Here is a 27,420-nt window from a genome sequence, read left to right on the forward strand (position 1 = left end):
ATTCATGGCCTCTCTGTGTATTTCTGTTGATTTAAATAAAAGAACTGAAAGAAGCTCTCTGTGTCTCTGATTTCACTAGGCTCCCGGCACATACCTGCTGTGCAAATACGTATCAATATTGGGGGGTATCTTTTATATGAAATTTCATGTGGGTGTTTTCAAAAGGGTCAGTCACTAAAATAACAAAACAACACATGTGGCAGCTGCATTTATATAATACTTTATAGTGTTGAAAGTGCTTTTCTTACATCACCTCAGGAACCCTGTAAGGAAGGACAGAATTATTTCCCACAGTTTGGAAGAAACAATTGCTTAAGAATTTCTATGTCAGCAGTAAATCTGACATTTTCCCCAAATAATTGGGTTTTTAAATGAAATCTTGAAAGTTTGTTTGATATTTTAAAAATAATAATGATAATAATGTTTTCCTGACATTGCTTTTTTTGGAGCTGTCACCAGGTTAGGGTTTGCAGTGGCTCATATTAAGCATGAAGATCAAGGCAGGTGTTCAGGTTCTCTTGGATGCAGGTGTCGGCTTCACTGGTAAGGCTTTCTCACAGACATAGAAGGATTCAGAACTGCAGGTGTAGTCATTCCATTCCCCGCTGATCCAAAGTTGGCCACAGTCCTCATCCTGGTTTTGATAACTGTTGGGTTCTCCTTGCTTCCAGTTCCTGTGATGGAAGCAAGATGTCTGTCTCTCTCTGAGCATCATCAGCATTATCATCACCACCAAAAATTCACTAAACCTATTTATGTTCACCCACTAGGAATTCTAGGCCACTGTTTCCCAAACCTCTAACAGATTAATACTTTCCTCCCTAAATTAAAATTGAAAGCCTATTTACTTTTACAACTAAAAGTATTTATTCCCTGTACACGTCTACTCAGAGATGAGCTTCACACTGTGTCTGTTGGGGCTCAAGTGGGCATAGGATTGCAGCCTATAATATATTATTATTTTTTAATAATATTATTATAGGGTTATTATATTATTGTTCCATAGGGTTGCAGCCTTCCAAACACAGGACCGGTGTGACCAAGTTGCTTCCCATATGAAAAACTGGCAGTGACACTGTCACCCCTTGTGACCTCCAGTCACTGAGAAACAGCCGTGAGGGGGCCGTGGCCTCGGGAGTGGGGGGTGCAGGACTAGGTGGGCCTTTGGCCTAGTCCCACAATGACCCCAGAGGAGTTGCCCAGTGCTTACTTGAAGCCTGTCCTGTAATTGCTGCCGTCCAGCCATTTCCACTCGCCTTCTGAGTGTTGGTCATGGAGTCCAATCCAATAGCGCTCATTCCTGGTCCGTGTCTGTATGAAATTCTGCAAGAGGCAAATCCAAAATACAGAAATATGGGGCTGTGTCAAGCCAAGGCATCCCGTTAACGCAAGCACTTCCATCTTCCTCTCCTTTTCCTCACCCTCCCTCCCAATTTTTTCCTGGGGTTCTCCAATGTCCAGAGCAGACTTGGGGTGTGTGTGTGGGGGGTACAGGGACAGGAATTCCACTGTGTAGGCGGAAGTGCCTGTGTCGATGGGGCCAGTTCTCTTCTTGCAACCATTGCTTCTGTGTTTGCATGAAGATGAAGTTTCTGGGCTGCCTACTTTGCAGAGAAGGAGAAGAGTTGCTCCGCTGCAACCAATGGGCAAGAGCACTTTGCCTGCCTTAGGCAAGTGAGTGAGTGATCAAGGAAAATATGTTTCACATCTTGTTACCTGTTTGGCCAAATTGTTAATGATGACCAGCTGAGAGTGCTGCTGTTCACACTGCGCTTTGGCTATGTGCCAGGACACGGCCTTCAGGGAGAAGTAGTAGCATTTCCCACTGAAATATTCCCATTGTCTGGTGTCGGCACCACACGGAAACACTGAGCAAAGGAAAAAGACGAGAGAGAGAGAGAGAACTTGGCACTAGCCTAGCTAGTGACGCAGCGTTGTGTGTTCAGTGCTGCAGACGTAGTGTTGAACTGTAACCGTAACAAACTACAGCTCCCAGGATTCTTGGGGAGGGGGCAAACCATGTACTTTGAATGTGCTGTGTTCAATGTGCTCTAGATGGTGCATAGGCAGCATAAATTAAATACATCTATCCTTTTTAAACTGACTTATTTATTATTACATTTTTATTCCACCTTTCTTCCAAGGATCTCAAGGTAGCATAGGTGGTTCCCCACTCCCCTGCTTTATCCTCACAACAGTCCTGTGAGGTAGGTTAGGCTGAGAGGCATTGCAGGGCTCAGTGCTTCATGCCTGGTTTCTCAGGTTCAAGTCCAACACTGCAGACACCTCTCCACATGGCTTCCCATCTATAAATTTTAATTTGCACAGTTTATTCTGCAATGTATTTACATGACTAATGTGACTCCAGGTATGGACACGTAACACTAATCTCAAAAAAGAAAACTTTTTAATTTTAAGTCATTAAGTAAATAAGTTACAGGATGCATAGGTCAGAAGTACTGTCTTGCCGATTATGATCACTTCACAAGGAGAGGCTGAAATCAGTTCATTTATAAAAAACAGAAACGGGTAGTTTTTAGAAACAACTCTCTTACTTTGAGCTTCTTGTGGGATCACCTAAAAGGACTTGGAGCAGAATTTGGGTGGAGGCTGGGAAGGCAGCCCCTCCCTGCAAAGGGGAATACAGTGTTATAAGCTTGGGGTTGGTTTGGATGGTGTTTTGGGGTCCCCTCCAAGCCTGTGGTTTTCCATCTGTAAGATGAGATTCTGTAGCAGAAGGAACCATTTTCTTTGTTAATGGCCAAGCTTGTTAAGGGTCAAGAACACTAGCTAACCAAAGAGAGGAGCGGTGGAATCACCTGACCAAGATCTCCCCCAGAAATCCCAGAAGAGGATTTGGATCCTAGATCCTGGTGGTGGACAACCAGGCACACCCCAGAGGAAGGGAAGAGCTTTAATAGAGAGACTGGCGTTTCCCTGTAGTCCTCTGATCTGTGATGGAGCTGTTCTCTTGGTCAGCTCCCTTGACCCAGAGGTGGGGGGAGGTCTGGAAGCCTAATGGGGGAGCAAATCTGTTAATGCTGTGAGTCTTTCCATCTTATGCTCGGGATGTATATATGTGTAAATAGAACCCTATATCAAAACACACCAGTCTCTCCTGTGACCTTCATTTCAGGGAAACTGAACCTGAGGTAAATGCCGACACCCCTGAAGTCTCTCAACACTTGGAGACTGAGGTCTTTGTAGCAACAGAAACTTACAGTGAAAATCATGTCCGTAGGGATCCTTCGCAAGGGCTGTGTGGAGCTTGCTGATTTCTGAGGATGCTAATGCAACTGGCGTGATAAAGAGGGGGAGAAAAATATATGTCAGAATCTTCCTTCATCCTGCTACCCATTTCCAGTTACATAAGAGTAGGAATGCCAAGCCAGCATGAAAAGGTCATCCTTGTTATGGGTGTTTTTTTAACCTTTGAACCTTTTGGCAGCTTTTTTTGTATAACAGGCAAAGGGCAGAATCGACCTTGTGCTCACAGAATGGCTTTGGATCCACCTCTGGTGGCTGAAAAGGAGGGAAGAGGACTTTCCCTCTCACCCATCACACCATCTCCCTCCTAATTCTGAAGGAGCCCCAAATCTGGAGCCCATTGCGAGGAAGGCATTGTAGGGCAGAGTGGGGCTCCAGGGACACCATTTCTCCTCTTCTGGCATGACTGGAGAGGCATCCACAGAATGTGAAATCAAATCATGCGGCTTCCTGCAGAGAATCCTGGAAACTGCAGCTCACCTCTCACAGAGCTACAATTCCCAGCACAGTTAACAAACAACAGTTCCCAGGATTCTTTGGGGGAAAGAAATGTGCTTGAAATTTATGGTATGGATAAGTCACCTCCTGCCATCTCCGACCATGCTGGTTGTGCCCAACAGGAAATCCTGTAGGCAGGGGCAGCAGAGGCACCAGCAGAAGTGCCAGAGAGATCTTGCAAGACTGCTCTGCTGGCTGAGATGGCAGCCTGAGGTGTCCATGGGGATGCTGCTTGTTTGGCTTCTGCCGCCTGAGGCGGCTCTTTCACCCTGCCTCATGGGTGGGCCAGTGCTGTCTGGAGGGCACCAGGCTGAGGAAGGCTGTGCTGGAAAAAAGCGCCTTTGGGAGGTGCAAGGGGACCAATTGGAGTCCACCCAAAATGCTGGACTGGCTGTCAGAATTTGGGGATGTACTGATATATTTAAAAAGTTAAAATCATCAGTATCATTTTCAGTGAGTGTGTATGTTTGAACCTGTAGCCCACACATAAACACTCAAGTGCCATCTTTTTTACCTCTACCGGAGCACGCAAGGCTGTTCTGTATGTTTCCTTGATCGCTGCATCTTCTGCACTCTCAGGGTTGGGAACATAGGAATCTGCCTTATAATGGACCTTCTTGCTTAGTGTGGACTGCACTGGCTGGCAGCAGCTCTCCAAGGTTTCTGACCACGGACATTCTCAGCCATATCTGGAGGTGCTGGGGACTGAACCTGGGACTTTCTGGACACCAAGGAGATGCTCTGACATTGAGCTGCAGAGCTTTCCCAAAGGCATCCTCACTGTAGCAGTTTGGCTGGGTCAGCTTTTATGCCCCAGATTCTGTACAGCTCTTTCCTGCCTCAGAACCAAATCACAGCCTCTGAATCTGCCAGCCAAAGGAGGGTAGGGAGAGTTGTCACAGGAGCCTGCCAGTCAGTATCACACAGCTCAAAGTTGGAGTTAAATCTTAGCAAAACCACAATCTCCACAGACTTAGCTAAATGTCAGGCCTAATGAGCACAGGCCCCTTCATGGATCACTGCCTTGACGTGGCGAAGGGGCTTGAATAACTCAGAGAAGCTATGAGCTATGCCGTGCAGGGCCACCCAAGATGAACAGGTCATAGTGGAGAGTTTTGACCAAACGTGATCCACCTGGAGCAGGAACCGGCAAGCCACTCCAGTATCCCTGCCAAGAAAACTCCATGGACAAAGACAACAGGCATATAAAAGTTATGACGCTGGAAGATGAGCCCCTCAGGTCAGAAGGTGTCCAACATGCTACTGGGGAAGAGCGGAGGAGAAGTACAAGTAGATCCAGAGCTGATGAAGCGGCTGGGCCAAAGCCAAAAGAAGGCTCAGTTGTGGATATGCCTGGAAGCGAAAGGAAAGTCCAATGCTGTAAAGAAAAATATTGCATAGGAACCTGGAATGTAAGAACCATGAACCTGGGTAAGTTGGAGGTGGTCAAAAATGAGATGGCAAGAATAAATATTGACATCCTGGACATCAGTGAACTAAAATGGATGGGAATGGGCGAATTCAGTTCGGATGACCATCATATCTACTACTGTGGGCAAGAATCCCGTAAAAGAAATGGAGTGGCCCTCATAGTCAACAAAAGAGTGGCGAAAGCTGTACTGGGATGCAATCTCAAAAATGATAGAATGATCTCGAGACGAATCCAAGGCAGACCTTTTAACATTACAGTAATCCAAGTTTATGCACCAACCACTGGTGCTTTAGAAACTGAAATTGACCAGTTCTGTGAAGACTTACAACACCTTATAGAAATGACACCAAAGAAGGATGTTCTTCTCATTATAGGGGATTGGAATGCTAAAGTAGGGAGGCAAGAGATAAAAGGAACAACTGGCAAGTTTGGCCTTGGAGATCAAAACGAAGCAGGGCAAAGGCTAATAGAGTTCTGTCAAGAGAACAAGCTGGTCATCACAAACACGCTTTTCCAACAACACAAGAGACGACTCTACACATGGACATCACCAGATGGGCAGCATCGAAATCAGATTGATTATATTCTCTGCAGCCAAAGATGGAGAAGCTCTATACAGTCAGCAAAAACAAGACCTGGAGCTGACTGTGGCTCAGATCGTCAGCTTCTTATAGCAAAATTCAAGTTTAAACTGAAGAAAGTAGGAAAAACCACTGGGCTGGTAAGATACAATCTAAATCAAATCCCTTATGAATACACGGTGGAAATGAGGAACAGGTTTAAGGATTTAGATTTGGTGGACAGAGTGCCTGAAGGACTATGGATGGAGGCTCGTAACATTGTACAGGAGGCAGCAACGAAAACCATCCCAATGAAAAGGAAATGCAAGAAAGCAAAGTGGCTGTCCAACGAGGCCTTACAAATAGCGGGGGAGGGAAGGCAAGCAAAATGCGAGAGAGATAGTGAAAGATACAGGAAAATGAATGCAGATTTCCAAAAAATAGCAAGGAGAGACAAGAAGGCCTTCTTAAATGAGCAATGCAAAAAAATAGAGGAAAACAATAGAATGGGGAAAACCAGAGATCTGTTCAAGAAAATTGGAGATATGAAAGGAACATTTCGTACAAAGATTACCATAATAAAGGACAAAAGTGGTAAGGACCTAACAGAAGCAGAAGACATCAAGAAGAGGTGGCAAGAATACACAGAGGAATTATACCAGAAAGATATGGATGTCTCGTACACCACAGGAAGTGTGGTTGCTGACCTTGAGCCAAACATCCTGGAGAGTGAAGTCAAATGGGCCTTAGGAAGCACTGCTACTAAAAGGCCCATGGAAGTGATGATATTTCAGCTGAACTATTTAAAATTTTAAAAGATGAGATAGGATTCCAGGTGGAAAAATCGAAACTAGAAACAGAACTGTTAGAACCTAAGACTAAGGTGCTTTCAAGAATGTATAACTTGCTGTTGAAATGGAATACACAGGATGAAACAGTCAAATCAGCTATGATAAAATGGGCACAGGACATTGGATATAATATCATGTTTGCTGACTGGGAAAGGTTATGGACCACCGGTGTGAAGTTTACGGCATGTAATGCTTTGAAAGAAAATATTATGAAAATGATATACAGGTGGTACATGACCCCAGTCAAGCTTGCAAAAATATATCATTTGCATGACAATAAATGTTGGAAGTGTAAGGAGACTGAAGGAACATTCTTTCACCTATGGTGGACCTGCCCGAGAGTGAAGGCCTTCTGGGAAATGATCTATAATGAACTAAAAAAGGTATTTAAGTATACCTTTCCTAAGAAACCAGAGGCCTTCCTTCTGGGTATTGTCGACCAGAAGGTGTTAAAGAAGGATAGAACCTTTTTTATGTATGCAACAACAGCAGCAAGAATACTCATCGCAAAGCACTGGAAGACACAAGACTTGCCCACACTGGAAGAATGGCAAACGCAACTGATAGACTATATGGAGCTGGCCGAGATGACTGGCAGAATTCGAGACCTGGGAAAAGAGGAGGTGGAAGAGGACTGGAAGAAGTTTAAAGATTACCTACAAAGACTTTATAAATTGTTTGAATGTTAAGAAAGTGCATGAAAGGAAGGAACTTGGCATCAGTAGCCTAGATGAGAAATGTATGAGAATAAGTTGAACCATAAAGATGAGATTCGAAGTAAGGTTATGTAGTCAAATACTTGATGGAAATATTTAATGCTAGAGGCATAACACATTAGATTTAGAACACAAGATCTGAAATAAGGTAATAAATTGCGGAACATAACTTTTGTTCGGAGAACGCAGGAAAGGGAGACGTGAGGAAGTCCAGAGGATTTTGAAAAAATGTATGAAAGGTTGTGATTTGTTATCTTTCTTCTTCTTTATACTTTCTGTGTTTGTTATATGCTTGGTGATTTTCTTTTCTTAAAAAATGCAATAAAAATATTAAATAAATAAATAAATAAAATTTTAAAAGATGATGCTCATAAGGTGCTACACTCAATATGCCAGCAAATTTGGAAAACTCAGCAGCGGCCAGAGGATTGGAGAAGATCAGTCTACATCCCAATCCCAAAGAAGGGCAGTGCCAAAGAATGCTCCAACTACCGCACAATTGCACTCATTTCACACGCTAGCAAGGTTATGCTTAAAATTCTACAAGACAGGCTTAAGCAGTATGTGGACCGAGAATTCCCAGAAGTACAAGCTGGATTTCAAAGGGGCAGAGGAACCAGAGACCAAATTGCAAACGTGCGCTGGATTATGGAGAAAGCTAGAGAGTTCCAGAAAGACATCTACTTCTCCTTCATTGACTACACAAAAGCCTTTGAAATGGGAGTGCCTGATCACCTCATCTGTCTCCTGAGAAATCTCTGTCTGGGACAAGAAGCTACAGTTAGAACTGGATATGGAACAACTGATTGGTTCAAAATTGGGAAAGGAGTACGACAAGGCTGTATATTGTCTCCCTGCTTATTTAACTTATATGCAGAATTCATCATGCAAAAGGCTGGGCTGGATGAATCCCAAGCCGGAATTAAGATTGCCGGAAGAAATATCAACAATCTCAGATATGCAGATGACACAACCTTGATGGCAGAAAGTGAGGAGGAATTAAAGAACCTTTTAATGAGGGTGAAAGAGGAGAGCGCAACATATGGTCTGAAGCTCAACATCAAAAAAACAAAGATCATGGCCACTGGTCCCATCACCTCCAGGCAAATCGAAGGGGAAGAAATGGAGGCAGTGAGAGATTTTATTTTCTTGGGCTCCATTATCACTGCAGATGGTGACAGCAGTCACAAAATCAAAAGACGCCTGCTTCTTGGGAGAAAAGCGATGACAAACCTAGACAGCATCTTAAAAAGCAGAGACATCACCTTGCCAACAAAGGTCCGTAAAATTAAAGCCACGGATTTCCCAGTAGTGATGTATGGAAGTGAGAGCTGGACCATAAAGAAGGCTGATCGCCGAAGAATTTATGCTTTTGAATTATGGTGCTGGAGGAGACTCTTGAGAGTCCCATGGACTGCAAGAAGATCAAACGTATCCATTCTGAAGGAAATCAGCCCTGAGTGCTCACTGGAAGGACAGATCGTGAAGCTGAGGCTCCAATAATTTGGCCACCTCATGAGAAGAGAAGACTCCCTGGAAAAGACCCTCATGTTGGGAAAGATGGAGGGCAGAAGGAGAAGGGGACGACAGAGGACGAGATGGTTGGACAGTGTTCTCGAAGCTACCAGCATGAGTTTGACCAAACTGCGGGAGGCAGTGAAAGACAGGAGTGCATGGCGTGCTCTGGTCCATGGGGTCACGAAGAGTCGGACACGACTAAACAACAACAACAACGAGCACAGGAGCTCATTCCTGGTGGTCTTACTCCATGAAAACCAGTTGCTGAGACCCTACCCCCTCACAGCCATCTAAAATTCCCTCCTCTCTAGGGCTTTTCCCAAGCAGTCAGAGACTGCACCCACATGCAGCCAACCTCTCCTCTGCCCTTTTCATGCCTTTCTTGCTTCTGGGAGACAGGAGGGAGGGGAGCTTGTCACAACAGGAGGGGGAGATACCTGTGACTCTTCCCCAGTTGGACTCATCTCTACCTTTTGACTTCCCTCCTCTCACTCACCTGCTTCAGCTTCTGATCTTCTCTCTGCCACAGGCTCTCCAGTTCACTATGCCCTATAGCCCCTTCGGTTCCTGACACCTCCTCTACCCAGTCTTCCCCAACTTCTCCCTGCAACCACACATTGTCCCACTGCCACTTCCTAGGCTCTGAGCCTTCTTTCTATGGTGGTTTCCCAGCTGGTTCTTCCCACCGTTCCTCTATGTCCAACCAGTCCGTGACAAGAGTGTTTGCTGCAGGCTCTGCTGCTACCTGAGCCCATAAACTCCACCCAAAACAGTTCTCTGATTTACAGATGACATGATGTAGGCAGTAAAGGAGAAAACGTACCTTTGGAGAGGGCCACCACAAAGCCAATGACAATCAGCAGGTAGGAGACACCCAACAGTGCATAGATCAGGAGAAATGGCCTCTGAATAAGATTTCTCCCTTCATAAGAGGAAAATGAGATGATGGGAACTTGACCCTATGCAGACTTCTCTTTGGTAAAAAGTAAGGTAAAAAGTATTGGCCTTCAAGAAAGGATTATGGCTGGTGCATTTTCCCTTCATAGGAGCTTCTAATCACTTTTACATGCATACAGAGATGGAGGAGAATTTTGTTAGGTCTGCATGTTAAAGCTAACCAACCTAATCTGCACCTATGGGACAAATACCTGGATCCAAACCAGAGATGGATAAATCCACTAAGCTCAGTTTCTCCTGGTTTCTCATTTTTCCATTCTTAAATTCAATTTTCCACATTTCACACTGCATCAGTGTGCAATTTTTTAAAAAGTCCTCACAAAAATTTGTGTGAACTGAACATAATTTCTCCACCATTCCTAATCAGAACATAATTCTTCCCTACACTGAATTTTGAGATAACAGTTCTTGACAATATATATATATATATATATATATATATGCGCGCAAAAGGGAGGTGCCGTGGGTTAAACCACAGAGCCTAGGTACCGCTCTGGCGGGAAGGTAAACGGTGTTTCCGTGCGCTGCTCTGGGTCCCCAGAAGCGGCTTTGTCATGCTGGCCACATGACCTGGAAGCTGTACGCTGGCTCCCTCGGCCAGTAAAACGAGATGAGCGCGGCAACCCCAGAGTCGGTCATGACTGGACCTAACGGTCAGGGGTCCCTTTATGTTTAGAAATGTGTACACTGAGATATGTGTATTTAAATACTATCCTGTGACAAAGTATCTAAATACAATTCTTATTTGATTGATGCACGCATTGTATTTATACCCCATCTTTTTCTTCCAACCAGCTTAAGGTGACATACATGGTTCCCCTCCTCCTTATTCCATTGACACAACAACCGTGTGAGGCAGGTTTGTCTGAGAGGCAGTGATTGGCCCAAGGTCACCCGTCCAATTTTTTGTATGGATTAAAAAAAAAGATGAAAGTGGAAGCTGGATAGAAGGGACTTATGAATGCAGAATTGACAGAGCCTGGAAGTAGACTAATCCATCCCTCGCTCTGTGCATCTGGAGATATACTCCCCCCGCCTCATTTGGACTGAGGTCGGCTCTTCTAATTTATTTTATTGAGAGGGTAAATAGAGAGACTAACCATTTGTGGTTAATGATTTAGAAATGTGGCATTCAACCTTTTTAGGCCATCAAAAAAATTTGCTTCATTAACCACAAATGGCTAGTCACTAATTTTGATGGGCAAAAAATGTAGCAAGCAAATATGTTCTGCGTGTGGCACAGAAGTCGCAGCTCAGTGAGTGGGGACGGAATGAAGTTCTTTTGTGCTCATTGAGGCTGCTTGCCAAAGCAGCGGGCCTAAGACGACCACTTCACCCAGACGTGCAAATCTGCAAAGCCTTGTGGTTTCAGCGTCTGCTCCTTGGCTCTTCAGGCTGGGGTGAGGATTTCCACACACACTCACTGGGGCTGCCAAAATGAATGTATTCTTTAGGGCAAGGAATAATTAGCAAGCCTAACTGCAAGGGTCCACTTAAGTGTTGTAAGGCAACTGACTGCCACCAACACTTCAAATGAAAAAAGAAATAGCAAATCAATATAGTAGTATTCAGTTCAAAATACAAAATCCAAGAAACATTAAAAGCACCCGAAAAAAGCAGCAAACTCAGCAGCATTCCAAGTTAAAAGTGACTTTAAAAACAGGTTAAATTCAAAGATCTTTGCTTGGGGCTGAACAAAGCTCCAAACAAGCATAACTTGGGAGAATGTTCCAGAGATCGTGGGCTCCACCACCATCCCTAGACTTGCTGCACTTCAAGCGGATTTAGTCACCTGGAGAGGATCCTTCCCAAGAGCTGATGGATCTCACTGATTGGCCGATCCTTCAGGAAAAAGCTACAAAACCTTTGGCAAATGCCAAACAAGGGGAACAGGGAGATCATCTTTACCTTTAGAAGTTCGAAAGTTATCTGCATACTTTTCTTCATCCATCTCAGGAAGCTGTGTGAGGGAAAGGTGTTGTTTGCCTTTGGTGTTGTTTTGAAACACTTTTGAAAATAGGGACTTTTGTCATTTTACTGGGGTTGCTCTGCATAGATGGTTAATGATTAATTTAGGAGAAACCCCTGTTCTCCTATCCTCAGACTACCTCTTTCCAGAACATACCTCCCCCTTGAAAGCATGCCCATTGCACACAAATCCAGCAAGGTTCATGGGCAACTACTCGTCTTTTGATGAATCTGTAGCAGAATTTTGCAATTGTACCAGATTAGCAGAAGCCGGGTCATTGTTCCCTGTTCTCAGCTATGTAATTTCGGGAAATGGGATCACCCTAAGGCGGACGCCTGAAGGTGATTTTACTAGCTGCACGGGTTGATATGGGAGAACACAATCCTATCATTTTCCTGGGCTCAAGCTGTGAAGACTCGAATGTTAAAAGCAGTACTTTGAACTGTGTCTGGGAATAAAACTACAACTGGCGTAGTCATGAAAAGATACTCTAATTATTTTGGGGTGTTAATCAGGATGCCAGACCTGGATGCCAATCCCTGGATCTGGCAAGTGCTAGAATTTAATCAAGGCTTCCATTCTTGGAACAGCCAGGCTAGTTTTCTGGGGAGTTGACAGCCTGGGTGATGAGCCATTAAGGGGGATTCAGGGGCAAATGGGTGGGGGCCCCTCTCTCAACAGATAAAAGTCAGAGTTTGGAGCAGTGATGTGACCTAGAAGCAAAGCAGTGAGCTGGAATCAGAGCAATGCAGAAAGCAATGAGTGATTTATGTCTGAATCTAAGGCTGTGGCTGTGGGGGAAGCAAGGCACTTTTGGGGTGCTGTGAACCCCTCCAGCATAGGCTCAGGTTGTATATATGTGTAAATAAACCACACATCATTAATACAGTGGTACCTCAGGTTAAGAACTTAATTCGTTCTGGAGGTCCATTCTTAACCTGAAACTGTTCTTAACCTGAGGTACCACTTTAGCTAATGGGGCCTCCCGCTGCCGGAGCCCGATTTCTGTTCTCATCCTGAAGCAAAGTTCTTAACCTGAGGTTCTATTTCTGCATTAGCGGAGTCTGTAACCTGAAGTGTCTGTAACCCGAGGTACCACTGTGCAACACAGTCTCCACTGTGCCTCAAAAGTAAACACAAACTGGGTGATGTGGCACCCTGAGGACAAAATTTGGCACCCCCTAAATGTTTATTATTTTTTATGGATCTTCTCAGTAGGTATTATTATTATTATTATTATTTTGCACCCCCTCAGCTTGAGGTTCTTTGTGGGGGAACCACCTGTACCTCCCCCAACAAACTGAGGTTGATGTTCAATAGCTTGGGGGAGAAGATGCTTTTCTTGCCTTTATTTCCTTTATTTTGTACACGAGTAATAAGTGCAGGTGGCTAAGACTTTAAGATCAGAAGGACCCTAAATCTCTCTTGTGGCATTCCAGCAGTTAGCAGACAGCAACAGCAGTCTAAATCAATAGCTACTGTTGGTTTAGGCTACTTGTCAATATTATAATGCTTTCTAACCCAGGGAACAGTTAAGGAAGCTGTTTCCTGGATGATACATTATGTGTGCACATAGGATTTTTCAGAGGTGTAGAATCTTATCTATGGCATGGAATTTAGGTTAAAATGCATGTTACACAAGAGCACAGTCTGGAGAAATTATTCGAAGTTGAGCTAATGGGGGGGTGTGTGTGTGTGCTTGGATACAGCACTTCCTTGCTTCTCTGCTAATTTCCCTAATACTTCTTCTTGTGCATAAAAATGTTTTTTGTTTTTTAAGAACCTCTTTCAGTCTTGAATGTTTCCTCTATCTATTCCATCCAGACATTTAGAAGCTTCTGTTACCATCTTTCATTAACACAGCTTGTTGTGTTGGCTGAACTCAGTCTCAACAATCGCCTGTTTAATACAAACCAATGTAAAACCATGGGTTGTGAAGCTGGCTTGTTTCAACAAAGCACAGTTAAGATTAACCAGAGGTGTGGATGTAACCCTAAACTGCAGTTAATAAAAAAATGGAAGCAAATGCTTTCAGTCACCTCATTCACACCATAGGAGAGGAATCCATGAGAGGCTTAATTCTCATAATGGCAAACCACCATTTATGTCTATTATGCCTTCCAGTTGATGAATACCAGATTCCTGCCCTAACCAGGAAGTGAGGGCATCTTCTGAGTGGATTACCACTGGCTTTTCCCTAAAACAACATGAGATCTTTCTTGTGAACTTTCTTGATGTATAAGGCAAATAGGAAGTTAGACTACATTTTACTAAAAGCAGGCCCACTGCAATGAATGGACTCAAGTCTGCTACGCTTTGCTCTGAGTGGGACTTACATTGAAAAGGATGATCAACTGTAAAGCCAATGGACTTCAGTTCAGTATGCTGTGCAATGGATGTTTATTTTTTTAGGTAAATAAACTGATATGATAACACTCTTGAAGTTTAGGCATGTTTCCTTTCAGAGGTGCAATCATCTTGCCAGTTGGATCTACTCTGAGTATAATTAGCACTGGATACAACCCTCAGCTTTTCTGCTGTGACGATGTTCCAGAGCACATGAAGCCACACTTTGAAAGTCATGTTGTCAATGAGTGTGCAGCTCCTTGCCATTTCTCTCTGGGTTGCCATCAACTTAAATGAGATCAAGACTATGCATGTGATGGTTTCATTGCCTCTTGCTCCCCAGAGCTTCTCCACAATGTGCACAGGCTCACGGTGTAGACACCGCACTGGAATCTCCAAGGGAGACAGCACTTGTCACAACACAGCCTGGCAAATCCGCCTGGATTTTGTGGATGACCTGGTCTTGGAACTCTAACCCCCTTATATCAAGATGTCTGAGCCGGGGCAATTTCTGGCAAACGGCCACAATGGCTTCTGAGGAAAGCTTGCAACAGGCCTCCAGGCAGAGGTCCTCCAAGTCTAGCAAGCTGCTTAAACAAGGAAGACCTCTGTTTTCCAGAGAAGGATTGTCCCCGAGGTCCAAACTTTGCAGGTGCCTCATGTGGAACGCAATGACATGTGTGAGTAAATTGCCAATGCTACAGCGACGCAGGGTGAGGTGTTCTAGGCCTCCCAGGTGTGGTGCTGCTGCCTGGAAACCTGCAACAGTTATCCGGTACGCCTCGGACAGGACCAGAGTCTTGAGATTGCCCTGGATGGAGATGTTCAGCAGGTGCTGGCTGGAGAAGGCAGGGACATTCTGGATTACAAGGTGCTGAATCTGTGGAAAGGCAGGGCAGGTCTTCGAGGCTTCAGACACTTTGAACCACAGAGAAGGGATCTCACAGGAGCTCAGTTCCAGGGTCGTGACAGAGGAAGGGATGCAATCATAGGAGAGTGAGCGAAGGTCCGTCTCTGTCAGGCACAGGCGGTGGAGATTGGGGCATTGCCTGCCCAAGGCCTGCATTAGTGCTGGGGTAAAAACTTCTTGCTTGCGAATGGAGTGGAGGCATCCCCGTGCCTTCAGCGCCCGCAGGCTGCCTCGAAGATTGTTCCGCAGCAAGTGCCATAGGGCCTTGGAGGACATCTAAGTACAGGGAAGTGAAGTTTGCATGCATATCAAAAGCCACATGGGCACACGAGGAAGAGAGCACTACAACTGCCAAATCACTGCCAGACCAACTAACGCAAGGCTGCAAGGCTGTCCTCATTTAGCTGGAGACAGGCCCATGCAACTCTGTGGGACTCGCACCTTGGGGGAACATAAAGGGCAACAGATGGCGGAACATGCACAGTTTGCAGCCAATTTCCTAATGTCACATCCACACTGCATATTTAAAGTTTCCCCTACCCCCGAAATCCCAGGAACTAGAGTTTGTTAACGGTGCTTGGAATTATGGTTCTGTGAAGGGTAAACTACAGCTTCCATTGTTCTTTAGGAGGAAGCCATGTGCTTTATAATGTGGATGTCAAATGTACTGGCAAAATGTTGAAGTTTCCAAAATGTTGTTTCATTTGCTGTTTGGGAACTCAGGAAAGGGATGGAAATGTTTCATTTTAATTTAGATGCATGCAGGGAGAAGGGGGTGGGACCTCAGAAGCAAATCTCACTGTGCTCAATGAGGCTGACTTCTTAGAAATTTTAGGATTATAGCCTAAGATTCCAGTGACTAAGGACAAAGCCTGCCCTCATCCTCCCCTGACTAATAAATCTAAAATAAATTGTACAAAATAGTGTATTAAATTTACAGAATTTTGTACATTAAGTACATTACTTTAATTTGCATAATTTATACAGGTTGGCAGAAAGTCTCATGCCTGCTGTCCGCTAGATCATTTTGCTCCAGGATACTGGATATCTGGCTAAAGTCATCCTCTAGCGTTTTCGCACTGACTCTGATCTGGCATAGCCTGCTCCTCACATGGGGGAAGGGCCAGAGGTCAGTGGCAGAACACTTGCTTTGCCTGCAGAAGGTCCCAGTTTCCATTCCTGGCATCTCCAGGTGGAAACCCTGGAAAGCTGCAGCCAATCATTGTACAGTGGTACCTCTGGTTGCGAACAGGATCCGTTCTGGAGGCCCGTTTGCAACATGAAAAGAAGGCAACCCGCGTCTGCGCATGCGCGGGTTGAGATTCACCGCTTCTGCGCATGCACGTGACATCATTTTGCACGTCTGTGCATGTGCGAGCGGCGAAACCCAGAAGTAACCCTTTCCGGTACTTCTGGGTCGCCGTGGGACGTATCCTGAAAGAACATAACATGAAGCGGATGTAACTTGAGGTATGACTGTACATAGTACTTGGCTAGATGGGCCTCTTCTCTAACTTGGTGTAGGGCAGCTCCCTATGCGCCTACCTACCCAGGTCTGTTGCCACAACTACCCAGCAACTAGTTTAAGATGGAGGGCAGGCATTTTTACCTTGTAAGGCGTTAGGTCCAAGTATCTCCACAGCAATTTGTCCCGCACCAAGCGACGCCATCGTCTGCAGACTCTGCAGAAAGACGAGAATAGCTGAGTCATTGTCATGGGCCTGAGATGAAACAGCCAGGTTGATCATCTGGCATCCTGCCATACCTGGGGTTGCTATATTTCAAAAAGTGAAAATTGGGACAGAAAAGTTGTTGGGCTTTTTTGGTTTTGCCCAAATCTCGAACAATTGAACAAACTGTAAGTTTTTGAACTAATTTTAAGGGAAATCACCAAAAACAACACTGCCAACATGGGCTGCCATACACCCATATTGTCCCAGATGTTTCAATGATTTCCACCTGAATGCTGTTTCCAGCTGTTTTTGATTGCCAGCTATATCCAGGAAATTCCGGACATATGGTAAGCCTAGCCAAACGGCACAGAACCAAGGGGGGCAACCATACTGCTTGAATAATTACATTGCCTGAAATTAACTTTCCTGGAATCTGTACAGCAGATGACTGCTGCTTAGACTCCTCTTTGATCTGATGTGGCCGTGAGAGGAGAACAGCTGTGTGATAAGGGAGAAAGGCTGAAGGAGGTTGAGGAGGAGGCTTGGAGCTGAGCAGGCAGAAGGTAAAAAGTGTGTATTAAACTGAAGTTAACAGAGTAATTCCCAGTTGTGATGGATGGAAGTGACAGCTGGACCATAAAGAAGGCTGATCGCCGAAGAATTGATGCTTTTGAATTATGATGCTGGAGGAGACTCTTGAGAGTCCCATGGACTGCAAGAAGATCAAACCTCTCCATTCTGAAGGAAATCAGCCCTGAGTGCTCACTGGAAGGACAGATTCTGAAGCTGAGGCTCCAGTACTTTGGCCACCTCATGAGAAGAGAAGACTCCCTGGAAAAGACCCTGATGTTGGGAAAGATGGAGGGCACAAGGAGAAGGGGACCACAGAGGACGAGATGGTTGGATAGTGTTTTCGAGGTTACCAGCATGAGTTTGACCAAACTGCGGGAGGTAGTGGAGGACAGAGGTGCCTGGCGTGCTCTGGCCCATGGGGTCACGAAGAGTCGGACACGACTAAACGACTAAACAACAACAACAGAGTAATTTAGTTTATAGAGATTTTTTGCACTGATATTTTGGATATGGCTGGGGCTAGAAATGGGATTGATCTTAACGTTGTGTGGTTTTTAGAACCGTTAGCCATTTTGAGTTTCTTTTGCAAAATATGAAGTATATAAACTTTTAAAATAATATGGGGGGGAATAAACACATGAATAACCGCCTCCGATAATTTCACATTCGATAATGATGGCATAATGTGAACAGCTCAGTGGGCAGAGCACGAGGCTTAATCTGCGGGCCGTGGGTTCGATTCCTGCCTTGCAGGGCGTTGGACTAGTCACTAGAGGGCCCTCGCGGCCCCGCCCCGTCCTAGTTCCAGCGTGCCAACCACAACGCCCCTGCAGGCGAGCCTGGGCATTGCAGCCCCGCCCTGGCCAGGAAGCGGCTCGAGAGGACGGAGAGCGGCAGCCGCAGGATGGACCGAACCACTCTGTGGAAGTGGGGGGGGGGAGGAAACCATGAAGCCGGGAGAAGGGAAGGAAACACCCACCGGGCCCCGCCCAGCCGGTCGCGCGGCGGCAGGCACTCCAGAATCCGGAGCAGGAGCGAGTCCGGGAGGGCGCAGAGGCCTGGCCGCTCCATTCCGCCGCCGTTGGTTCCTTCCGCGGGCTGCTCCGGCCTCGCTTCCGCTTCCTCTGGGAGAGAGTCCCCCGGAAGTAGCTCTCGTGGTTCCTCTTCCGGGGCGTCGCTTCCGTTTGCGCCTGGTCTCCGGCTGTCAAGAGTCCGCTGAATTCAGGTAGGTCCGGGGCGGCAAGCGGGGATCCTCCGGGGCCGGAGACGGGGCGGGCCTCCCGTCGCCCCACCCCAGGCCTCTGGCCCTGCTGGCGGGGTCGGGTGGGGGCTGGAGGGCAACCCGCGCGGCCTCTCCCGGGGCCGCCCAGGCGCTGCGCTGAGTTGCTCTGCCCGCGAGTCTCTTGCGTTGAGAGGCAGCCTTTATTTTGTATGCTTCCGGTGCGGTTCATTTCGAGCTCTTTGCTATGTCGCTTTAAATGTGCTTGTGCCTGGTGGGGTTATTGGTTCGTTTCGTTAGTGTGCTTGTTTTTATTGTGTTCTCTGTGGTTTTATTGTGTTCTCTGTGGTGTTCTCAGCCAGTGTGGTGTAGTGGTTAAGAGCGGTAGACTCGTAATCTGGGGAACCGGGTTCGCGTCTCCGCTCCTCCACCTGCAGCTGCTGGGTGACCTTGGGCCAGTCTCCCTTCTCTGAAGTCTCTCAGCCCCACTCACCTCACAGAGTGTTTGTTGTGGGGGAGGAAGGGGAAAGGAGAATGTTAGCCGCTTTGAGACTCCTGAAGGGGAGTGAAAGGCGGGATATCAAATCCAAACTCTTCTTCTTCTTCTTTTATTCTGCATTTTTATGCTGTGAACCACCCTGAGATCTTCAGATGAAGGGCGGTATGCAAATTTAATAAATGATAGTAATAATAATAATAATTGTTTGGAATTTATCTGAGGATAAATGTACAGAATGTGAATCCATCCCTTTGCAGTTGGATTGTTGAAAGAGTGGTTATTGTGTAACTGTAAAATATTGGGGGACAACTAGAAGTGGATTCCTGTGTTTTATCCTAGTTATGTGCCTTTGAGAGTTGTGAATAAAGACAACATTTCCCATGATGTTAACGTTCTGGAGGGAGAAGTTGTACTGGTAACACTTCTCTATCTTAATTTTCTTTAATCATCAGTATTCCCTGTCAGTTGAGAAAGCATCCCCCCATTTTCTTTCGATTCTGCTTTTAAAAACTGTATACCCCAAGTATACAGGACCAAGTGGCATAAGACATACACTTTTAAACAAATGAATCATCCTGTCTTTTCTTCCCAACAGAGCCTCAGAAGGCAGGAGGCCAAAGGTCTCCTTGCTCAGCAGTTTCTTGGGGTTGTTCTGGTACCTGATCGGGATGATTGAAGTGGTTTGCAACGATCGGCTGGGCAAGAAAGTGAGAGTGAAGTGCAAGTATCCAAAGCTCAAAAGAAGTAGCTTCTGCTGGAGGCTCGAATGGCATCTTCCTGCCCTATATGCAGCAATCGTGTTTTATTTGAGGCTCTGGTGTATGAAAAAAGAGGAGGCAAGGTAGTGATCACTTGGGACGTGAACATGGTTTGAATGGAGGTTCCATTTTTTAATTGTGTAGCTGTTGTTTAGTCGTTTAGTCATGTCCGACTCTTCATGACCCCATGGACCAGAGCACGCCAGGCACTCCTGTCTTTCACTGCCTCCTGCAGTTTGGTCAAACTCATGCTGGTAGCTTCGAGAACACTGTCCCACCATCTTGTCCTCTGTCGTCCCCTTCTCCTTTCCCAACATGAGGGTCTTTTCCAGGGAGTCTTCTCTTCTCATGAGGTGGCCAAAGTATTGGAGCCTCAGCTTCAGGATCAGTCCTTCCAGTGAGCGCTCAGGGCTGATTTCCTTCAGAATGCATAGGTTTGATCTTCTTGCAGTCCATGGGACTCTCAAGAGTCTCCTCCAGCACCAAAATTCAAAAGTATCAATTCTTCGGCGATCAGCCTTCTTTATGGTCCAGCTCTCACTTCCATACATCACTCCTGGGAAAACCATAGCTTTAACTATACAGACCTTTGTTGGCAATGTGATGTCTCTGCTTTTTAAGATGTTATCTAGGTTTGTCATCACTTTTCTCCCAAGAAGCAGGCGTCTTTTAATTTGGTGACTGCTGTCACCATCTGCAGTGATCATGGAGCCCAAGAAAGTAATATCTCTCACTGACTCCATTTCTTCCCCTTCGATTTGCCTGGAAGTGATGGGACCAGTGGCCATGATCTTTGTTTTTTTGATGTTGAGCTTCAGACCATATTTTGTGCTATCCTCTTTCACCCTCATTAAAAGGTTCTTTAATTCCTCCTCACTTTCTGCCATCAAGGTTGTGTCATCTGCATATCTGAGGTTGTTGATATTTCTTCCAACGATCTTAATTCTGACTAGGGATTCATCCAGTCCAGCCTTTCGCATGATGAATTCTGCATATAAGTTAAATAAGCAGGGAGACAATATACAGCCTTGTCGTACTCCTTTCCCAATTTTGAACCAATCTGTTGTTCCATATCCAGTTCTAACTGTAGCTTCTTGTCCCACATAGAGATTTCTCAGGAGACAGATGAGGCACTCCCATTTCTTTAAGAACTTGCCATAGTTTGCTGTGGTCGACACAGTCAAAGGCTTTTGCATAGTCAATGAAGGAGAAGTAGATGTTTTTCTGGAACTCTCTAGCTTTCTCCATAATCCAGTGCACGTTTGCAATTTGGTCTCTGGTTCCTCTGCCCCTTTGAAATCCAGCTTGCACTTCTGGGAGTTCTCGGTCCACATACTGCTTAAGCCTGCCTTGTAGAATTTTAAGCATAACCTTGCTAGCATGCGAAATGATTGCAATTGTGCGGTAGTTGGAGCATTCTTTGGCACTGCCCTTCTTTGGGATTGGGATGTAGGATCTTCTCCAATCCTCTGGCCACTGCTGAGTTTTCCAAATTTGCTGGCATATTGAGTGTAGCACCTTAACAGCATCATCTTTTAAAATTTTAAATAGTTCAGCTGGAATGTCATCACTTCCACTGACCTTGTTATTAGCGATGCTTTCTAAGGCCCATTTGACTTCACTCTCCAGGATGTCTGGCTCAAGGTCAGCAACCACACTACCTGGGGTGTACGAGACATCCATATCTTTCTGGTATAATTCCTCTGTGTATTCTTGCCACCTCTTCTTGATGTCTTCTGCTTCTGTTAGGTCCTTACCACTTTTATCCTTCATTATGGTAATTTTTGCATGAAATGTTCCTTTCATATCTCCAATTTTCTTGAATAGATCTCTGGTTTTTCCCATTCTATTGTTTTCCTCTCTTTCTTTGCATTGCTCCTTTAAGAGGGCCCTCTTGTTTCTCCTTGCTATTTTTTGGAAATCTGCATTCAATTTCCTGTATCTTTCACTATCTCCCTCACATTTTGCTTGCCTTCTCTCCCCCGCTATAGCTACAGTCAGCTCCAGATCTTGTTTTTGCTTCTCCATGTTTGGCTGCAGAATTGTGTAGCTAGCAAGAAGATATAATAAGATATCTCTTACTGTGAGTGCAGGGTTTATGGGAGGGGTGGTACCTTTGGTTGGGGAACACGTTGTGCTCCTTCTGGGGTAGTTTATTCACCTTTGGTCCCCACACTGCACTCGGCTCTCGCCTGTGGCTCCTAGAAGCTGTCAGCATGTGGAATCAGCCACACCCCAGGAAACAGCTTAGACTGGCTGGGGAAACCTGGTTAGGGTAGCCAACAGGAGAGGCAATGGGTATGTGAAAATGGAGGTGAAAAAGTGCCCAGGCTTAAGTACCCAGGCTTCAGCTCAGTTGGGATTGAGTATTTAAGATCTCACAGAAGAGCTGGGGAGTAAAGAGAAAGGGAGAACTGGCACTGTTTAGGGAGAAGATTTCAGGTTTAAGGCAGGCATCCCCAAACGTAGCCCTCCAGATGTTTTGGGACACATTTCCCATCATCCTTGACCACTGGTCCTGTTAGCTAGGGATGATGGAAGTTGTAGTCCCAACGCATCTGGAGGGCCAAGTTTGGGGGTGCCTGGTCTAAGGGAATGGGTGGTTTGTGGGTGCAGGAAACCTTTGGGTGACTGAAGCAGCACAATCATGCCTTTTCATAAATTGTGACACACATTTTATGGTTGGAGATGAGGAAAGGGTTCTGTCATAAGTGTATGGATTGTGCATATGTGTATGTTTGGATCGTACATGTCTAACTCAGGAGTGGGAAAGCTGTGGCCCTCCAGGCGGTGCTGGACTGAAATCTTCCTCCTCTCTATTTATTGGCAATTCTGCCTGGGGCTGATGGGAGCTGGAGTCCAAAAACATTTGAAGGGTCAGAGGTTAGTCACCCTTTGTTTATGTGGTATCCACCCTGAGCTTGTAACATCCAAATATGTTTCTTCTCCCATGTATTTGCAAGCATAACTCGAGGCCACTGTGTGTGATATACATGTGTACACAGCCCCAATTGTGTTGGGCATCCAGGTACTAAATTGCTTGGGACTGGTAGATGGTGCACAATCTACACATAGTCTGCTTACTGCTTTTGATTTAAGACATCCTTTCCTTAACTCGTACCACCACTCAGCTCTGACGACACCATTAGGGACTTGAAAAAGCTCATTGCTGCGCAGACTGGCACACGGTGGGACAAGATTGTGTTGAAGAAATGGTGAGTAGAAATGAGCAAAGCATCAGGGCCCCTCAGGCAGTTCCCTCAGCTTGTTCTTAGCACTAACAATGCAATAGCACAGTGCATGCTTTCAGTACAAGAAGCCCAGATCTCCAGGTTTCCACACATGATTACAGACCTGCATGGATGTTATACTGCTTAGTATTGATCTTCGTAAACCACTTACAGTATTTGTATAGTTCCTTTCAACCGTAGTGGTTCTTCAAAGCAATTATCATCAAAAACAGCAATTGATAATATCAATTAAAAGCAATTAATTTTAAAGTATAATGAGCAATACCAAAACAAGGAAAATATGAAAGTGGCACAAAGTTCCAAAATTGCCAGGTAAAAATCAAACAGAAGAGCCGTGATAAAATAAATAAGTCTTTCTTGCCCTCTGAGAGGAATAGAAAGAATGTGCCAACCATACTTGGAGGAAAAGAGAATCTCATAGCTTAGGGGCAGGCCGTTGAAAAGGCCTTACTCTTCATTGATGATAGGCTAAACTCCATAGTTGCAATGTGGAGTGGGCCTGATGGATAGTTTTTAATGTCTAGGGTGGGTGTGCCTCATATAGAAAGAGGCTGGGGAAACCCAGCCACATGAAATTGTTGTTGTTGTTGTTAAGGACCAATTCCATTTAGGACTTTCAAGGCCAAATCCTTCAACCTGAGTTGCAGTAAGAAACAAATCTCTTAAAAATCCATCATGTTAGTTGTCAAAATTTTAACAATGTCATAATTGCTGTATTTTATTGAGCTGTGTAACAAATTACGGTTGACTAACTGCCTTTCTTGTTAATGTTTTAGGTATACAATTTTCAAGGACCATGTTTCATTGGCAGACTGTATCCTTAAAAAATCTTGGTGATTTGCGGTAAATTAATAGGCTGGCCAGGTGGGTCCAGAGGGGGTAGGGGCAGGGAAAGGAAAGAAGGGGGTAATACTCTTCAGCTTGAATTGAGCAGATTTCGATCATGGTTAATTTATTTCTTTTTTACTCCAGTTGAGTGGGGTATAAATAATAACAATAAAAAATAATAAATAATTTACATAAATAAATTTATGTAAACTATTTCTCTACTACTTTATATCTATAAAATAATAATAATCACTTTCCCACCATGCACATAGACAGAAACTTGCTAGATGATCTCTGGAATCATTGTGCTTAATAATTTTCATACGTATCCAAGTGTGTAATGAACAGATGAACAACTTTTAAAGATGTGTAGATTGGTTTCTACTTATGAATGCTTTCCATAAAATATTGAAGTGAATTCACAGTAAAGACAACAATAAAACAATTAAAAACAGTACCATAAGTTTTAAAATATGACTACTCTGTGCAGTTGGGCAGCATTTAGAGCGAATCTGTTGGGATGTATATGTGCTTGGATAATTCATAAATTAAGTATGAATTTCAGCACCTAGGATAAATTTGAAAAGTATCATTATTCTGGCATTGTGGTAGATTTTTCCCATCATATACATCAAGCCCAATTTATAAAAATACAGAAATATTTTTCAGTGGAATTTCACCTTAACTCCTCACTTCCAGATGAAATTCATGATGGCATGAACCTAGAACTATATTATCAGTAGTTTCGTTGTGGCAAGTGCTGCCTTTTCTCTGTCTGTTTTTTTTCATTCTTCGTTTCTCATTTGACAAACTCTTGAGTATTTGGTTGCATGAGGTTTAGTTAAGAGTATTTTATCCCTGAGCGCAATATACCACGAATGAATACCAGGAAACTTGTATTCAGACTGTCTTTTATTGTTTTGGTTTTTAAAAAATCTTTATAATAAACGTGACCCGATATGTGTGACCTGACTCTGTGTGCAGTGTATCTTTAAAACACAGAAACCTTAAGTGAAAACGATATCTATAATACGTGGTGCATGGGTGGGCAGGCCTGAGTGGAGAGAGAGTTGGAAGGGGCCCATAGGGCCATCTAGTCCACCCCTGCAATGCAGGAATCTTTTTGTCCAATGTGGGGCTCGAACCTGCGACCCTGAGATGAAGAGTCTGGACTATCCAGACTCTCATGAGTTATTTAGAAATTAACCCGGGATAGTGGAAGATGGGGGAATCGAGAGTGGGTGTGCAGGCAGCGGGCGCCTGGCAAAAGGAACCAAATATTCTCCACCTTTTTGGTCTCTAGGTATAGCTGCCAACGTTTTCCTTTTTTTAAGGGAAATTCCCTTATTCCTAATAGGATTCCTCGCAAGAAAAGGGAAAAGTTGACAGCTATGTCTCTAGGCCTCAACCTTCTCAACCTCCGCCCTCCAGATGCTTTTGGCCTACAACTCCCATGATCCCTAGCTAGCAGACCCAGTGGTCAGGGATGCTGGGCATTGTAGTCTCAAACCATGTGGCGGGCCGAGGTTGAGGAAGCGTCTAGGCCACCATCCCGACGGGCCGCGGGCGGATTGGGCGCCTCTTTCTCTGGTAGGCGGGGCTTTCTCTCCTCCCTCCCAACTCACTGCGACCAATAGCGGGCGCGGAGCTCTGTGGCCTAGAGGGCGAGCGCGCGTGCGCCGCCGCCGTTGCTAGGCGAAGGTGGGCGTGGCCGGCTCTGCGCTTGTGCTCTGTGAGGCGAGGCAAGATGGCGGAGGAGGAGAAGCTCCCCGCGGGCTGGGAGAAGCGCATGAGCCGCAGCTCCGGTACCGCCGCGGAAGAGGGAAAGGGGCGGCGGGCGGGCGGAGGGCGAGGGCCCGGCAGGAGGGTGGATGGGCCTCGGGGGAGAAGGAGGGCGGAGAGGCGCCCTTCGCGGTCGGGGCCGGTCGCCTCGGAGGCCCTTTCGCGCCCCGGAGGGGAGGCGGGAGAGGGGCTGCGGGGAGGTGTCTCTTTCAGGGGGCGGTGGCGGGGATAACGGGGCCGATGGGGATTGCGGGGGGGGGAGGAGCTTGTGGGACACAAGAATAAGAATAGCAACAGCGACGCAGTCGTAGAACCATAGAAGTATAGCGGTGGAAGTGACCCCCAGGGTCATCTAGTCCAGCCCCCTACAATGCAAGAATCTTCCCCAACGTGGGGCTTGAACCCATGACCCCGGCATTAAAGGTCTCGTGCTCTGCTGACTGAGCTGGCTCAGAGAGAACAATCGTGGTTTCTCACTGCTTTTCATAGAATCGTAGAGTTGGAAGGGATCCCAGGATCATCTAGTCCACCCCCCCCCCCCCCCCGCAATGCAGGAATCTCATCCGAAGCATCCATGACAGATGGCCAGCCAACCTCTGATTAAAAACCTCTAAGGAAGGAGAGTCCACCACCCTCCATCCTGAAGTAAAACAGCTCTTGTCTTCAGAAACTTTTTTCTGATGTTTTGTTGGAATCTCCTTTCTTATAACTTGAAGCCATGGGTTCAAGTCTTACCCTCCAGAGCCGGAGAAAACAAGCTTGCTCCATGTTCCACATGGTAGCCCTTCAGATATTGGAACATGGCTTCTTCCTTCCTACTCCTATTCCCTCCCCCCATTTATTTCTCCCCCTGCCCCTTTTTCATCCACCAAAAAAATATCCTGAGGGCTCAGGACCACTTACACTGTTCTGATAATAATAATAAATAACACAGCCCCATGGAAAAATACAGTGGTGCCCTGCAAGACGAACGCCTCGCAAGACGGAAAACCCGCTAGACGAAAGGGTTTTCCGTTTTGGAGGCGCTTCGCAAAACGAATTTCCCTATGGGCTTCCTTCGCAAGACGAAAGCCCATAGGGAAATCTCCGGGACAGCGGGGAAGCACAGCGCGTCTTCCCCACTGTCCTCGGACCTCCTCCGAAGGCTGGCGGCGGGGCGGAGAGACCTCCTCCCGCCGCCAGCCTTCGTTTCTCCGCTATCCCGGACGGCTTTTGAAGGCAGGCGGGGGGGAGCAAAGACTTTCGCCCCCCGCCGACCTTCAGAAGAGGTCCAGGACCTCTTCTGAAGGCCGGCGGGGGGGGGGGCGAAAGTCTTTGCTCCCCCCTGCCTGCCTTCCCGGGGGCTTTTAAATCGCCCCGGACAGCGGAGAAGTCTCCGCTGTCCCGGGGTTTTTTAAAATGCTGGGGGTGGGAAGAAAACCCCTTGTCCCCCCCCAGCCTTCAGAAGAGGTCGGGGGACAGACTGTCCCCGGACCTGGTCTGAAGTCGGTTTCCATAGGAACACATTGATTGATTTTCAATGCATTCCTATGGGAAACCGTGCTTCGCAAGACGAAAAACTCGCAAGAAGAAAAAACTTGCGGAACGAATTAATTTCGTCTTGCAACGCACCACTGTATGGTGGTTTCTTCCTCCCTACTCCCACATCCCCCCCAATTATTTTTCTTCTCTTTCCCCACCCCACAAAAAAACCATACCCTGAAGGCCAAGGACTGTAATACAGTGCCCCCAGTTCCTGTTCCCTGGAGCCAGTCCAGGAGAGTACCATGGTCAATGGTATCAAATGCCAGTGAGAGATCAAGAATCAGGAGCA

General features: G+C 45.8%; 4 protein-coding genes across 6 annotated transcripts in view; 2 read left to right on the plus strand and 2 right to left on the minus strand.

The window, feature by feature from the left end:
- Nucleotides 1-204: 204 nt before the first annotated feature.
- Nucleotides 205-11,863, minus strand: LOC114592881 (hepatic lectin). The gene is made up of 6 exons (XM_028721172.2): nucleotides 11,708-11,863; nucleotides 9,666-9,764; nucleotides 3,222-3,296; nucleotides 1,717-1,868; nucleotides 1,211-1,323; nucleotides 205-674 (listed from the first exon to the last, which is right to left on the minus strand). Exons 1-6 carry the CDS (start codon nucleotides 11,748-11,750, stop codon nucleotides 509-511), a joined length of 648 nt encoding a protein of 215 aa, XP_028577005.2. The 5' UTR covers nucleotides 11,751-11,863; the 3' UTR covers nucleotides 205-508.
- Nucleotides 11,864-14,151: 2,288 nt separating this feature from the next.
- Nucleotides 14,152-18,383, minus strand: FBXL12 (F-box and leucine rich repeat protein 12). Its single transcript, XM_028721171.2, has 3 exons — nucleotides 18,250-18,383; nucleotides 16,634-16,706; nucleotides 14,152-15,300 (listed from the first exon to the last, which is right to left on the minus strand). Exons 1-3 carry the CDS (start codon nucleotides 18,339-18,341, stop codon nucleotides 14,482-14,484), a joined length of 984 nt encoding a protein of 327 aa, XP_028577004.1. The 5' UTR covers nucleotides 18,342-18,383; the 3' UTR covers nucleotides 14,152-14,481.
- On the plus strand, nucleotides 18,364-24,797 carry UBL5 (ubiquitin like 5). Of its 3 annotated transcripts, none has more exons than XM_077923721.1 (5): nucleotides 18,364-18,495; nucleotides 19,584-19,829; nucleotides 22,878-22,961; nucleotides 23,774-23,811; nucleotides 24,525-24,797. In XM_077923721.1, the coding sequence occupies exons 2-5, from the start codon at nucleotides 19,657-19,659 to the stop codon at nucleotides 24,566-24,568; spliced, it is 339 nt and encodes a 112-aa protein (XP_077779847.1). In that variant the 5' UTR covers nucleotides 18,364-18,495; nucleotides 19,584-19,656; the 3' UTR covers nucleotides 24,569-24,797. The 3 variants fall into 3 exon arrangements, with proteins under 3 accessions (XP_077779847.1, XP_077779848.1, XP_028577008.1); XM_077923722.1 differs by having other exon boundaries at nucleotides 19,584-19,712; XM_028721175.2 differs by lacking the exon at nucleotides 18,364-18,495 and adding an exon at nucleotides 18,572-18,710 and having other exon boundaries at nucleotides 19,584-19,712.
- A 689-nt stretch (nucleotides 24,798-25,486) lies between these two features.
- Nucleotides 25,487-27,420, plus strand: part of PIN1 (peptidylprolyl cis/trans isomerase, NIMA-interacting 1) — a 38,341-nt gene continuing 36,407 nt past the window's right edge. The window contains exon 1 of the mRNA XM_028721173.2: nucleotides 25,487-25,630. Within this exon, the coding sequence (XP_028577006.1) occupies nucleotides 25,573-25,630 (58 nt within the window). The 5' untranslated portion in view covers nucleotides 25,487-25,572. The remainder of the gene's footprint in view (nucleotides 25,631-27,420) is intronic.

Source organism: Podarcis muralis, chromosome 2 (assembly GCF_964188315.1).
Source record: "Podarcis muralis chromosome 2, rPodMur119.hap1.1, whole genome shotgun sequence".
NCBI classification, from domain to species: domain Eukaryota; kingdom Metazoa; phylum Chordata; class Lepidosauria; order Squamata; family Lacertidae; genus Podarcis; species Podarcis muralis.